The sequence below is a fragment of the Camelus bactrianus genome, chromosome 15 (genome assembly GCF_048773025.1).
Source record: "Camelus bactrianus isolate YW-2024 breed Bactrian camel chromosome 15, ASM4877302v1, whole genome shotgun sequence".
Classification (NCBI taxonomy): Eukaryota; Metazoa; Chordata; class Mammalia; order Artiodactyla; family Camelidae; genus Camelus; species Camelus bactrianus.
Genome location: NC_133553.1, coordinates 43,394,343 through 43,409,469, shown reverse-complemented (window position 1 = coordinate 43,409,469; position 15,127 = coordinate 43,394,343). Strand labels below are relative to the sequence as shown.

At 39.6% G+C, this 15,127-nt stretch overlaps 1 protein-coding gene across 9 annotated transcripts in view; it reads right to left on the bottom strand.

Annotated features, from left to right (window-relative positions):
- Window positions 1-15,127, bottom strand: part of MTA3 (metastasis associated 1 family member 3) — a 180,686-nt gene that overhangs the window by 131,988 nt on the left and 33,571 nt on the right. For 5 of the 9 annotated variants that reach the window (XR_006719189.2, XM_045504783.2, XM_010967707.3 and 2 more), the window contains exons 2-3: window positions 9,999-10,066; window positions 3,421-3,514 (exon numbers count right to left, since the gene is read on the bottom strand). Coding sequence is in view for 8 of the 9 variants with exons in the window: in XM_045504783.2 (XP_045360739.1) it covers window positions 3,421-3,514; window positions 9,999-10,066 (162 nt within the window). In the remaining variant the exon portion in view is untranslated. Of the gene's footprint in view, window positions 1-3,420; window positions 3,515-9,998; window positions 10,067-11,721; window positions 11,865-13,165; window positions 13,382-15,127 lie in introns of those variants that run through there. The other 4 variants (XM_074378777.1, XM_074378778.1, XM_074378776.1 and 1 more) reach the window with 4 other exon arrangements.

Sequence of the window (15,127 nt, the reverse complement as noted above, 5' to 3'; positions counted from 1 at the left end):
ATAAAAACCTAATTATCTCCCCCCAGTCAAGAAAAATAAGAGACAAAAAGTATCATTTTTTTAAAAAAATGGACAAAGAAAAAAAGACTTGAGTCTTATCAACCAATCTATTGACCTAAACAAACAAAAAAGAAAAAATGTTATAAAAGAAAAAATGTGAAAACAAAACAGGTATTTGATGATACTAATGTTTACAAAATCTTAAGTAATCAATGCATGCTAAAATAAGCTGGTTAAAATTTGACCAAGAACAAGATACATCCGTAATTGCCAACTATCTCCCCTCAAAATAACCTACTGAATGCAGAGGAACACCATGTTAGCCAAGTCATCAAACCTAACATCATCCACATAATTGGGTTAGTCCGAATACAATGTACTGAAAAGGACACATCATCACCTCCATGGCATCCATACAAAAAACACACAATCTGAATCTAAGTATGAGGAAACATTAGACACTCACAAATTGAGCCAACCTCAACAAAATATCTGGCCTGTTTTATTCAAATATGTTAAGGTCCAAAGACACAAAGACCGATGAACTGGTTCCGTATCAAGGAGACATGACAATAAAACACAATGTGTGAGCCTGAATTTTATTCTAGACTAAGTAAAAATATATAGCTATGCAGCACACTGTTGAGACATGAAATGTGAATAAGGATTGTGAATGAGATAATAATCTTGTAAAAATATTAGGTTTTCTGAGATGTTTACTATATAGGGGTTTTTCCTTACATTTAGGAAAAACACACTTAAGTCTCTAACTTACTCTTAAATGGTCAGGGGAAAAAAAATATACACACACACACATACACACAAAGAATGATAAAATGTTAACTGCTGAACCTGGGTAAAGGGCTTACTGGGTTCCTTGTATATTCTAAGCACTTTCTGTAAGTTTGAATGAGGCCACATCTTTTAGGAATAGATGCTGAAATATTTACCAATGAAATAGTAAGACTTCTCTGATGAGCTTCAAAATAATGGGACGAGTAGGGGTCTAGAAGAATTAATTGGTCATGTATTAATAACTGTTAAAGCAGAATAATGTAAACATCAGGTGTATTATACTATTCTCTATACTTTTATATGTTTGAAATTTTCTGCAATAAAAAGTGTTAAAGAAGTCCACAATGAAGTTTCTCAAATGGAGAAACTAAGTTGCAAGAAAATTTAGTACCCACATTCAAGCGTAGTTTTGAAATCTAACATATGACACTCTATTAATCCTCCCTTAAAACCTCTTTATAAAGCATGAATCATTTAAGCAATTTTATCCTCCCCACCTGAAGTTTTAGTCAATACAAACAGAAATATAGTTGATACCTTTAACTTCATTGTATGCAGACATACAGTTACCTTTGAGAGTAAAAAATCAATAAATAATGGAAGAAAATAGGTAAATGTAGACAGAAGTAATCGACCCAAAGAGATGATCTACAAATCGCTGAGGAGGTTAAAAAAAACCAACTGGCATTTATTAAGCACCCATTATGAGCCATTCCTTAGGTCATTTAAACCTCACATCAATGCTGGCATAATTTATCCCTTAATTTTTTTAAACATATATAATTGAAAATGAGGTGATTTTTTTCCAACCCCATTTTACAAATGAAGAAAATGCAGATGAGTAAGAATTTCAGAAATTTTCCCAAGGCAAGAAGTTAACCAACTAGAATCTAAACCCAAGTCTTTCTTTAAACTGCAGGACTACCATTATATAATTTGATTGATTAAGTCTCGTAAAATTTCATTTCTATGAGTCAATACCGAGAGCTTAACCAGTTCTCAAAAAAATGATTTTCTATATCTACAAGCCTCATAGACAGCACCAAGAGGCAGCCATGCTGAGATCCTCCATGAACAGTGAGTGAACAGAGCCCCTAACAATCTTTATAACTCACTACCTTTGCAACAACTTCAGAAGCTACATTAGAAGCTAAATTAAATCCAAACCTACGTGAATATAAATGAGACATTCTATCTTTAAGTTTATGTCGTAAACAGTGAATAAAATCCAAATAATTTTGTATAGATACTTTAATAGCACATTCAATTTATAGATTCCAGCTATAGCTAAAATACCCAATTCATATGTCATTTTAAAAAGCAATCTTTATGCTTCAATTAAAAAAAAAAGTTTGGAGATTCAGAAAATCAGAAAGAATCAGTAAATCTGTAGAATCAGAAAAAAAAAAAGGAAATGTTTTGGTCTCACACATGAGGAACAAGTATGATTGCCCTGAATCTGTCAATACATAATTTGTAAATATTATAGAATAACCTATATCATCATTAACATTACCTCTATGGAAATAGAAAGAGACTGAAAAACATTATGAAGTACAATAGAAAATATAGCAGGAATTTAATTTATGAGACAATCAATCTGCTTGGTTAAACTGGCGACACAGTGGAGGAATCATTCTCAGGCAGACACACAAGACAAACCTGCGTGCAAAATCGTGTCCCTTCCTCCATTACCAAAACATTTCAAAAGCTTCAGGATCCCCAAGACCAGAGTTTGACATATCACAGTATTAAATTGAAAAATACAAATACATATGGTCCTAGTGTCATTACATATTTTGTAGGATGAAAATGGCTTTCAAAATAAAGTACTCCCTTCTTAAAATTTATATCACTTTTTAAATGTTGTTTAAAAAAAAATCAAATGGGCTAAAGTATGTTAAAGCTGTTGGTGGTGGGAGAAGCACACAATAAAGATCAAACTATAAAGAAGTGCTTAGGGGGTGAGGGTATAGCTCAAGTGGTAGAACAAATGCTTAGCATGCAGGAGGTTCTAGGTTCAATCCCCAGTACCTCCTCCAAAATGTAAATAAATAAACCTATTTACACCCCCCCCCAAAAAAAAACCTAAAAAATAAATAAACAATAAAAAAAAAGAAGCACTCAGAGTTGCTACCTACAGGAATTTTCCACACCCAAATATCACTTTGTACTTCTTTCTCTGGCAAACTTTTTTTCCCCATACATACCAATACTATAAACATATAATAAATACTCAGAATTTTTTAAACTGTAAGTATAACCCCGTTGTTTTAGAGGGGAGATAAAAAATTCTCCAAAATACCAGTGAAGTATAAATTTCCTCATGTCCAACCTTCAAACTATCATGGAAAATGGGAGATGGCAAAACACTGCACTGATTGTCTGCTAAAGCCTATTTGCAAAGACTTCTATTTAAACATTTTGACTAATTAATGAACATATGATGCAACCTAAAATATATATATACTAAAACCAAGCACCACCCAAAACCTACTCCCATCTAAACTAAAAGGAAGACAAATGGGAAAGCAAAAGGCAACAAAAAGGACTTTTCCTCATATCACAGAAAATAAAAGATTTAAAACATGTTTTAATTTTCCAAGATAAAGACAATTAACTTACTAGCATGCTTGTCTGCAAGCATTATAAGCGTGTTGGAAATATCTCGTCGTCTATAAAAGCACACTACTTTTGCTTCCACGTTGCCAGTTGCAGTCTAAGAAATAAGAAAAATAAAAGTCATCTGTACTGAGTATTAGATTCAAGTAGTTTATAAAACAAAACTAGAGACAGCAAAATTATAAGATCACTGTCGGTTACACTGTACCAACCACAACTGCAGGATAATCAGAGAGCTATAAAATTCAAATAAGGACGAGCAACATTTGTAAAGGTTCCAAGTGAAACTGAAATGTCAAACATAAAATAACACACCGGCTTCAATTAAACTAAAGTGATCAAACAGCTTTAATGACTAAAGCCAGACACATAGTTAAATCTGATTAGCCATAAGAAACTAGTCCCTCAAATTTCAAAAGCCACAACATAAGAGAGTTAAACATACATCCTCAAAACCCACTTCCAGAGGTACAGGTTAAGTGTGCAATCACCCAGCCCTCTCCAAAACACCTCCATGTTTGACTGGTGGTGAAGCTCTGCAGGTGCAGGGCAGCCCTCATGTGGGTGTACTAGATAGCTTGGAAAAGTATCCTCAGCCCAAGAGAGCCTATGAATCCATATAGGTCAATATTCTTGGGAGTACTTAATTTACCTTCACATATGAAAGTATTAAAAACCCTGAGTTATGAACACTGAAGCCCTTATTTCTTTTTGACTACAGTCTACAATACAATCAATATTCAGTTAGCTTGTAATTTACTGCAGCTGGGGCCTAGGCTCCTATTCTATTCTTTATGAATTCTGAGAGCTTTCAGGGTCAATCATTTCACTACAAAGTTCATTGTAAAAACACACAGATTACAATAATATGCTACTGTGATTTCCAAATTCAAACAAATTTGAGAACAAATTTTCAGAATTTCTTTAGGCTTACAGATATATTCAGCCATAAAGAAATAAGAAAATATATGTACTGCAGTAAATTTCTCAATTTTATGAAGTTCAGCGGCAGTTATTTTAGAGTGAGAAATAATCTTGGAGAAATACTGCCCCTTAAAATTGAAATCTTATTAAATCCTAACCAAAGTGCTTCTATATTTCACAATATTGTGATCAAACACATCCTCCAGAAGTAATGATCCAGCAATCTGCCAAATGAACAGGCCAATATCTCCATGTAAATAAAATCTATCAATTATTTCAATTTTAAGTGCTTTATCAGTTTCATCTTCTTGAGACAAAAGCATGTTAAAAACCCAAAACAAAGCAAGAGTTTTAAGACATAAGTATTTTTTTTCTGTCTCACTGGTGAGTTCCTTCAGTAGGGGTACTCTATAAAGCTAATTAAATGCTTATTTAAACCTGCTTGGGGGTGGAGGGCATAGTTCAAAATACATATTCTCTTCTGAACCATGTACACACGTGGCTATTAGGTAGCTTACAACTACAGTATCCCTCTTCTCTACAATACACACATACACACACACACACACCCTTGAGCATTCCTCTAAAGGTGAGCTACTGAAATTGTGGTCCAAGGCCCAGTCCACAACTGTTACTGTGTAGTGAAATGAGCACAGACATTAAGAGTAAGTGTATTATAGCATTTGAGAGTTAATTTTATATCTATATTGAACCTAGTAATGAAAAAAGAGGGGCTTCTATTTTTATAAGACTACTTTAAATTTCATTGTTCTACTACTTTTCAAAAAATTTTACAAAAGCGGTCTGAGGTAGTGAAAATTCTTAAAAATCCTTCACCACAAATAGTTTAAGAAGCAAGCTCTGAAAACCTAGGTTAAATATTTTGTATATATGAAGCCTGGTTATTCTTTCAACTCACCAAATTTCTTGTGTGCTCTTCCTGTGAGCCCCACCACAAGCTAATCACCATGGATGCATGGTGGCTGCCCTCACAGAGCCTCCCTCCACTGCAGCAAGGATGTGTGCTCACATGTCATCTCCTCTCCAGCCTTCCAGAGCCAGGTTGTCATCGTGCCCCTCACCCAGAAACCTTCACCGGTTCCCCACAACAGAGGCACAAAAGTAAAACATTCCTGACAAATTCTCAGCACTATTTTCGTTTACTCCTTCCTTTCCCCTCCAGATTCCACTTCTCACTCACGTTGGGGAGTGCAAAAAAGCTTCAAAGAGGGAGAAAGTGGGTAGATGATCCCTAGCTAGCTAGAAAAGGAGCAAAGCCCAAGAGGCAAAGCCTGGAGGACATAACAGTCTAAGAAAAAAGAAGACATGAGCAAAACCTACAGGTGGGAAAAGCAGGGACCAGTATAAAGAAGAACCTATGATCAACAGCAACTTCTCTCCTGGATTCTTATCTCCATTTAGGCCGCAGCCTCTTAAATCTCTACTCTGTCAAACACATTTAATAAAACATCCTCCGGCAATAAGGGGCTTTTAGTGAACTTCATACTACCATCCGTTTCTATCCCAGACTTAGAAAGTACATTATTTTAAAAATTTAAAAAAAAACAAACACCTTTCCATTTCAGAAAGTTGAGCTAAAGAACAAATGGACTTTGTGTCATTTTTCTTATTTGGTTTAATTTACTTATTTTGCTATCTTGCATGCATCTTAATAAGGCATCATAAATCCTTTCAGAAACAAGTCAAAGAATAAAAGAAAAGGTAGATACTTTCAAAAAAAAAAAAAAAAAAAGAACAAATGGAAAGGAACTTTCTTTTCCCAATTTCTGTCCTTATTCCCAATGGATCCTAAACGTTAGGAGAGGTTTTAACTTAAAAGGGCTTTTAAAGGATCTCCTAAAATTATGTGCAAATATAGACTGAGAGTGGGGGATTGGAACAGAGGCTCAAAGAAGTTAGTGGCTACCCTCCCCCACCAAAAACTCCCCTAAACATTAAAATGAACTCAGTGCAAACTGGATGGCTGATAACATACACAGAATATGAAGATACATACAAATTATACAACATACATACCAAAAACAATAGCAAATGACATTAAATTTATCTACAAGCAGAACTTTCAGAACTTTCTGAGACTGTACCTTCATTATTATACGCACAAAGCTCTCTTTCAATGTGTGGACTCAGTCTTTAGAAGAACAACACCCTATCTAGATAGCGACTAAATAAAATTTACCAAGAAGCTGTTTCCTGTTTTAACTTTATATACTTCCTCCAAAAGATCTGAGTAAAAAATAGGGGAGAGAAAAAGACAATATAAAAGATAAACAATGTTAAACTGTGTTCATCAACCAATATTTAGTTTTGCACTTAAAAGTTGCCAGAATGAGACAAAAATTTATTTCCTTACTTTAAAAAAAAAAAATACTGTAATCCTGCTTTCCAAATGACCAAGTAACATTTCAAATAGGTTTTAAAAAAAAAAAAAAGGGACCATGAATTTTCTATAAAAATGGTGACCGACAGCATATCCGAGGAATTTCGTTAAAAAACAAAAAACAAAAAAACTTGTATTTAGAAAAAAGTTAATAAAGTAGGTTAATGTCCCTTCTTCTCCTGGTTGATCAATTAGAATATACCAAGTGTTCCTAAATTCATTATTTGGATTTCTCAATTATGTTACCTTTTCCCACTTAGCCAACTTGACCTCTGACCCTCTCAAGGGCCTTTCTGGAACTCCTGTGGCCCCTCTCCCATGGCGACCTCTTTCTCCTCCTTTAGGCGTCAACTTCAATGTCCTTAAAGCTCCTCAAGGCTTTTTCAAAGGAAGTGACCTCTTATTCTCCAAGTCAAGGCTCTTGCTTAGCTCCTTTGTAGATGCTAACACCAGTTATCACTATTCATGCCTGTTAACACACTTTTCCATGTGTCTCCCTTATGAGAACACAGGCCCCGTGTGGACAGAGATCACATCCACACTGGTCACTGTTGTATCTCTGAGCCTAGCATAGTGCGTGCTATGTTGTCAGTGCTCAATAAGTATTTGTTTAATGGATTATTTAAAATAAGATATCTTTTTCACATCCCTTCAGAAATAAAGGTCCTGTGTAAATATTTAGTACTTAATTAGCCAATTTCAGTTCCTTTTTACCAATACTTCATGCATTCAAACTGCTATTCTCTGAAAGTAGAGTCCCCTCTCTCACAGTTCAGTCCTCCCCAGCCCCTTGAAGACAATTAGTGTATTAATGACTCTTGGCTGAAAGCAGAGGGGCAGGGAGAAGGTGAGCATGTGGGGAAGGCAAGGGACTTTTGAAGTAAATGGTAATATAATGATAAAGGTGTATGAAATGATCCAGGTTCTAGCTAGATGTGCAACCCAGTCATTTAACTACAGTAGGCTTCACGACAACAGTCCATGATGCATTTGCCATTTTAAGTTTATTGTGAGGCTCAAAAAAGGTAACATGAATCCCAGATTCTATGCTTCCAGGATACCATGCCCTGACATTTATAAATTCAGCACAGCTGCAATTTTCTTTTTTTTGGAGGGGGTGGTAATTTGTTTCATTTATCTATTTATTTATTTATTTTTAGAGGGGGTACTGGGAACTGAACCCAGGACCTCGTGCATGCTAAGCACACACTCTACCACTTGAACTATACCCTCCCCGTCTTCCTGCTAATTGTGGGATTATTTGACTGATGTCAGTCTCCACCACTAGACCTATTTTTGTTCACCCTTCAGTTCCTAAAAGTGCATATCTGAAAGTACCTGACAGGTACCAGATCCCCAGAAATATCTGTAAAATGAATTAGTCAAAGTACTTTGTAAACAGTAAAGCCATGTACAAGTATTAACATCAGACATCTGAGAAATTCATTAATACAACAAACATTACTGAATGTGTTAACTATGTGCCAGTCACTATTCCAAGGCACTTGGGATGCATTTGTGGACAGAAAAGATCACTACACACTTAGAACTTATGTTCTAGTTTGGGAAAACAGGCAAGGAAAATACAGGCACACCTTGTTTTACTGCACTGTGCTTCACTGCACTTCACAGACACTATGTTTTTCACAAATTGAAGGTTTATGGCAACCCTGGGTCGAGAAAGTCTATCAGTGCCATTTTTCCAATAGCATTTGCTCACTTTGTATCTGACACATTTTGGTAAACCTCACAATATTTCAGACTTTTTCATTATTATTATATTTGTTATGGTGACCTGTGATCAGTGATCTTTAATGTTATGTTATGACTTTCTGAAGGCTCAGATGATGGCTGGCATTTTTTTTTAGCAATAAACTATTTTTTAATTAGGCACGCACATTTTTTCTTAGACACAGTGCTTCTGCACACTTAACAGACTACACTATGAAAGTTAAAAACATAACTTTTATACGCACTAGGAAACTAAAAAATTCATGTGATTTGCTTTACTGCGACATACTTTTTATTGCAGTGGTCTGAACCGAACCCACAATATCTCTGAGATGTGCCTATAAACACATTAAGTATATTTGAAGGTGATAAATGGTAAGAAAGAAAAGCAAGGTATGGGGGATTGGAAACAACTAGACAGTCTTAAGGTGGGTGCATGTGAGAAACAGCCAAGAGTTTGCTGCACTTAGGGCCAAATGAACAAAGCAGAGAGCAGTCAAAGAATACAGGTCTCATAGGCCAATATTTCTCTTTGTATTCTAATGAACTTTCTAAATAAACTGATACAGTGAACAGCTTGGCATCGCCTAAATTGTACCTTACATCAATAACAGAAAATAAAAGCACATGAGAATGACACCTCAACAGATCCCCCCCACAGACAATTTTATACTGAGGCCACCCTCTTCATTTGGCGGTGATCTTAAATACTACAAGTTTTTAAAATGCAAGATCCCCAGGGTATCTCCAAAAATAAACCAAGATATTAAGGCTCATAAGCCAGGGATACCTTGGCCAGACCTGGCCTTCTTGTACTCAGAACTGGACCAGTCTGCAGATGGCATTTTGAGGGAAAATTATTAGCTAGACAGCCCCAAACATTTTAACAATATGAATTCTCACCAGCTACACAAATAATCCTCAACCATCAGAAATCTATGGCCCATGTCATTTATGACTGAATGCCTCCACGGTAAAAGCTGTTACTGCCAGTAGTCATAATGTTTCTGATGTCCCGGTCCTGGACACCTGTGATCAGGAACAAATCTTAATGTAAAGTTTTATTTACTTGGGCCTAAGGTACAAAAAGACACTTTATGTTATACCAAAACTGTATTCTTATTAGTTAGCCTAGTCTAGAATTTTACAAATTCTCTTCAATATACTTCCTAACTTCCTCCTCTAAAGCTGAAAGAGGAAAAAATTCACTAAAAAGGGAGAAACACAAATTACAACTTCAAATATAAAAAGGGACTGAGTTACAGCAGTGACCTTCTCTGAGAAGCTCCAAGCAATTTGAAGATATCTGCAGATGTTACATATTCAGTATTAGCATTTTAATACCAGAGGTCAAATTCTAAAAAGCAAAAGAATATTCAGAATCCTGCATAACTCTCTAATCTGAAATCTCTACTTTCAAGGAGGCTGGGATTGAAAGTAAAATCACCTCTTATACCCTTTACCCAATTACCCTTCAATGGAAAACAAATATTTTTTAATATTAGAATCAATACTCAGTGTATACCTTGTTGAGTTCTTCTATCCTTCTGATGAGGTATGGATTGCTGGAGGAATTCTCAAAGTAGACATAATCTGCAATTAAAGGAAGTAAAGAGCTTAATCTTTTCAAAGAAAGTTCACATTTGTCAATCTGTGACTTTTTATACTAGGTCATTCATATTCAAAATGAAGCACGCCGGCAATTCATTCCCTGGTAAAAGCAAACGTAGTAACGCTAACTTAATAAATTCCTTCATGTGCATACTATTCACAGACCCTTATTTTCCTGGCATTTTTCATTTCAATTAATGTTTTATACAAGTTCTCCTAGACTCTGTCCCACACATGTCATTTCTTCAATAATAAACAAAAAGACACCTCTTATCATTGAGTCGTCAGGGCTGACTAAACATGTCTTTTATACTGTAACTGCTTCCACATCTTTTCACTCCAATCCAATTTGCCCTGGAGTATGCTTCTCACATAAAATTATTGACCTAAGACAAATTCAGAGCATCTTGAAAGGCTTAGCAGCCTAAAGTATACTTCAATCACAAACTTCAAAAAAAAAAAAAAATCAGGTGAGTAGAGCTGACACACACAAACTTTTTCACACCTACGAAGGTGAGGGTGTAAAAAAAAAGAGGAGAGGGGTCACTTTCTGAGAGGCAGAGCTCTCTGGAGGTGATAGTAATCTTTTAAACACTTCTTCACTATATTTAATCCAGACCCATTTAGGGTTTTATTATAAACTGCTGCAGGCTTTCAACAAAAAAGATAAAAAATTTTCAAGTATGGCTTTTCCTCTCATCTAACAGGCTCACTGGAAACGTCCCACTGTGTGTTTATTTGAGAGGCTGGGCTGCATTGTTATTGTCTATCTCAGTGGCTCTCTCCGTCTCTCTTCTGCAAAGTGGCCTCATTTAGTCAGGCCATTCCCACCACCATCCATCAAAGGGCTCGGCTAATGAGCAGAGATGAGCCAGTCTCACACACAAACACGCCACTTATCTGAATTATTATTTTACCAGGAAAGAGGGAGGAGGGCGTCGTGAGTAGGGAGAAAGTTTGTTTGACCTTATTTCTCTCTTCTGCAGAAGGCTGGGAAGGAGGCAGACAGCAGAGCAAACGTCCAGGCAGAGCTCAACTCCCTACCCCTGGCTGAGGTGCCCTGGCCCCACTAAGCTCCGTTCTTGGGGGAGAGGAGGGGTGGCTAGAGAAGAAACGGAAGGGGGAGTGACGAAGGAAAGGTGCAGGGCCCTGTCCCCACAAACAGGCCTAACCAGCTGGGCCCCCGGCTGGGCCCCCATCGCCCCCGCCCCCACCCCCACTCCCAATGGAGGGGAGGAGTAGAGAAGGGGGATGTTTGTCCCACCCTCTCCAACTACCTACTGCCTAGAAGCAACGCGAGAAAAGACCACCCTCTTAGGGGGCTCGACGGCCCCTACCGAAACGGGGGTTTCATGGTGGGGGGCGTCTAATAATTCATACCCCCAAGTGCAGGCCTGGCCCTAAAACCCTGGGCGGGGTGCGAGGTGGGTGTGGGTGGGTCCCGGTACCTCGCGGGCCACAGTGGGGGAGGGGGATAGTGGGGGTGGGCAGCCCCAGCCCCCCCCTGCGGGGCCCCCCGCCCCCTGCGCCCTCAGCCCGGGCGCCCGTGGCTCCCAGCGGTTAGGGTGAACTCGCCCCGACCCCCCCACTCCCGAAGCCCGCTCCCAGACGGGCCGGGTCGGGCCAAGCCTTCCTACCTCCGACCCGGTACATGTTGGCCGCCATGTCCGCCCGCCCGCCCGCGGAGCCCGAGCCGAGCTCCGCCCGCCGCTGCCGCCGCCGCCGCCGCCGCCTCAGCCGCCGCCGCCGCTGCCGCCTCGCCGCGGGGGGGAGGGGAGGGAGGGAACAAGGGGAGGGGGAAGTGAAGGGGAGGGGACGACGAGGGGTGGGGGCAGGTGCCCTCCCCCAGCGCTGGGCTAGCGAGGCCGAGTGGCTGGGCCCGGGGAGGCTGGAACGCTATGGGGCCAGCAGGGAATTGGGGAGGGGGACGGTTCGGGGAATCTTGCTGGAAGTGGAGGGTCTTGGGCAGGGGTCTTGGCCCAAACTGAGGCCTGCACCCGCAAATGCGGACCAGGGGCTATAAGAGAATCAGGGTGGCGGCAAGGGCTCAGCCTCTCCGGAACCCCTACCGCCCCAGCCTGCGTACCCTGGCACCTGCCCACCACGACACAGGGCTTCCTCCCAGCTTATGTCCCTGGAGAGCCCCAGTCTGTGTGACGTCGAACACGTGAGCCCCTGTCTCGGTGCAAACACTTGGATGCAAATAAGTGCTCGCAGCAGGGCGCTTTTCTCGTGGTGATGTTAATACTGCAGGCCTGGAGTCCGCAGGCCCAAGGACCAGGACGACCCCAGGTGCTCTCAGCTTCCCCAGGCAGAAACCTAGCTGTGGACCAGGCCGGAAAAAACGCGCCCCCTTCTAAGTCTGCACTAACTGCATTGGCAGATCCATCCGCGATTACCCCAAAACTAGGCTGAACAGAACCCCATTCCCCCACACCTAGAGGGCCTGCCTCTAGACAGGCCCTATATGCAGTGCTGCATAGTTGGGAGAAGAGACCATTTGGGGGGGGGGGTGTCTTCCTTTGCTTGAAGAGGAACCGAGCCAGACAGTTTAGCATCACCACAACCCCCCAAAGGAAGAGAGAATGCCAATCAGCTTGCTATTGATGGACTGTTAACTGGTTATGTGCCTAAAGCTATTAAAGTTATTTTCCCGTGCGAATTCTCTAGACAACCCCTGTTTTCTCAGCGTCCATACCCTAACACAAACAAAGAACCAAATAGACTTGGATCTGAGCTGGCTCTTCCCCAAATGAACACAAACAAATTTCTTTAGAGAAGCCAATCCATTCCAAACTACTCCCAGACAATGTTGTATAATAAACATGAAGATGATCCCTTACTGTTGTGGGTTGTTTGGAGTTCTGGTGATTTACAGATGTGCGTTGTTAACTCTGGTTTTGAGGTCTGTGCAGGGATGGGGTGTATCCCCGGAAAAGAAGACTGTGTTTTGTTTGTCTGGTGATAGCATTCGTGATGGTTCATTACCACAAATTATTGATGTGAAAAAAAATTTTTTTCTAGATAGCTGAGGGAAAGTAAAAAATAAAATAAAAAATAAATCACCTTTGCCTGAATTACCTTGATTGACTGTGTTGCCTAAGTTTCTTCAAGTATAAAATGGGGACACTAATTCCACTTCACAGGTGGGGTAAGGATCAGTTGTGATATCTTAAAATGCTTTGTAAATCATTCAGCATAGAGCACTATGCAAATAACAGGTGCTTGTTGTTTTGTTTTTTTTTTAACTCCAGAAAGTTTCAGATTCCCAAAGGTTTTTATGCCATGAGTCGAATTCTGATCCTGCATCAGTTCTTTTGACCTAGAGACAAAAAGCAAAAGTGTTCTGTTATGCACACTACATAGCTGTTATTTATCATAATCCTTCTCCTGGAGATCCCACAGAAAACATATTGTGTGATGTATCTGACATGACTCTCTCGGTTTCTGAGCTGACACAAAAATAGGTTGAATAATTTAACTGGAGTCAAACCATAAACTGGCAGCAGTAATCGGATAATTCAGCCCTTTCCTATGACCTAGAATTCTCTAAACCAGGAAGCCTTTCTCCAAATGAAAAGGACACCTGGAAACCATAAACTGCAAAGGAATGATAGATCACAAGCTCTATTAAGGGGTTTCCCCATTATTTTTAAATAAATGAGTAATTTCTACCTTTCAAAAATATTTCCATATTTCCATTAGTTCCTTGTCTGACTCATTTCCCCAGTTTTGTGCACCTTACCTGGTACTAACCACAATAAATGGGCAAACAGTGACAAGAAAACTCCCTCCATACATACCTACCTCCTCCCCTTAGGAACAGCCTTATCCAGAAGCTCCCCCCCACACACACACCCCCTCATGAAAGGCCTCAGAGATCTGGGTTGCGGGTGGGGGAGTGAGTAGCAGGAGGTAATGATGAACCTAGGTTCTTTCCTTCCTCTAGATTCCATGTATTTAAACTTTTTTTATCTCCAGCTCCTGGGCCAATGTCTTCTACTTAATAGGTACTCAATATCTGAAAGAATAAGTGCCCGTGAATGATGGACTCAACATAGAGAACCAGGTGCAGAGCTGAATGCAGGGACTTCATCTATAAAACTTTTCACCTCCTAATATTAAAGAGGTGTGCTGCACATAAAGGAGTTCAGCAAATGTTTGTACATTGAAAGAAAACAACAACAAGCAAACAAAGAAGGATGGGAAGGCCTGTACCTTCAAAGAAAGCAAAGGCACTCTACCTCCTCAGGCTACATGGTTCAGATCGCAAACATCATCAACCAAACCAAACTGCACTCCTAGTTTGGTTGTTCAGCTTTAAGACCTTGAGCAAGTTGCTTAACCCCTCTGATCTTCAAATTCTGTAAATTATAACTAGTGATTGATTCCAATGGCAAAGGCTTATGCTAAAAACTGAAATATACTAAAGTGTTGGGCACATGTTAAGCTTCATACTTATTAGGTCCCTTCTCTCTATTCCGGCCATCCTCATTATTAAGAAAGAGGTGTCTCTCAGATCATGCCAGAAATCCCAAGGGCAAATCCCACCTTCCCATGGGTAAAATTTCCTGACATAGCTGCTATGATTAAAGAACCATGATAAAGGATTGCCAAAAGGTCCAGAATGTTCCCTGTGCAGTCCCCAGCGTCCTACAGTTCAGCTGAAAAAAAAGTGGATGTTGCAAGAAAGCTATAGATAAGACACAGTTGGTTTTTGTCTCAACATCAGGATGGAGTTTTTATACATGCAGAAAAATAAGATAGGGCTGGCCAGAGTCTGGGAGCTTTGTGATATTGAGCTCAATAAAGGAGCCTGGGGGTCTAAAATGTAATTAATCTGAAACCAGACATCAGTCTTTGGATAAAGTACTGTATCTTGTCCTATGTGTTTTCTTTGATTTGTTTTTCTCCCCCCCCCCCCGCCTTTCTTTAACTAATGTTGTTAGTAAAATTCTTTTGGGAAAAGGCCAGTTTGTCTCAGCTATTCCAAGGTGGTCCTGGGTTTTAAAAGCAGATGACTGTATCCCAGGAGAAAGGTTG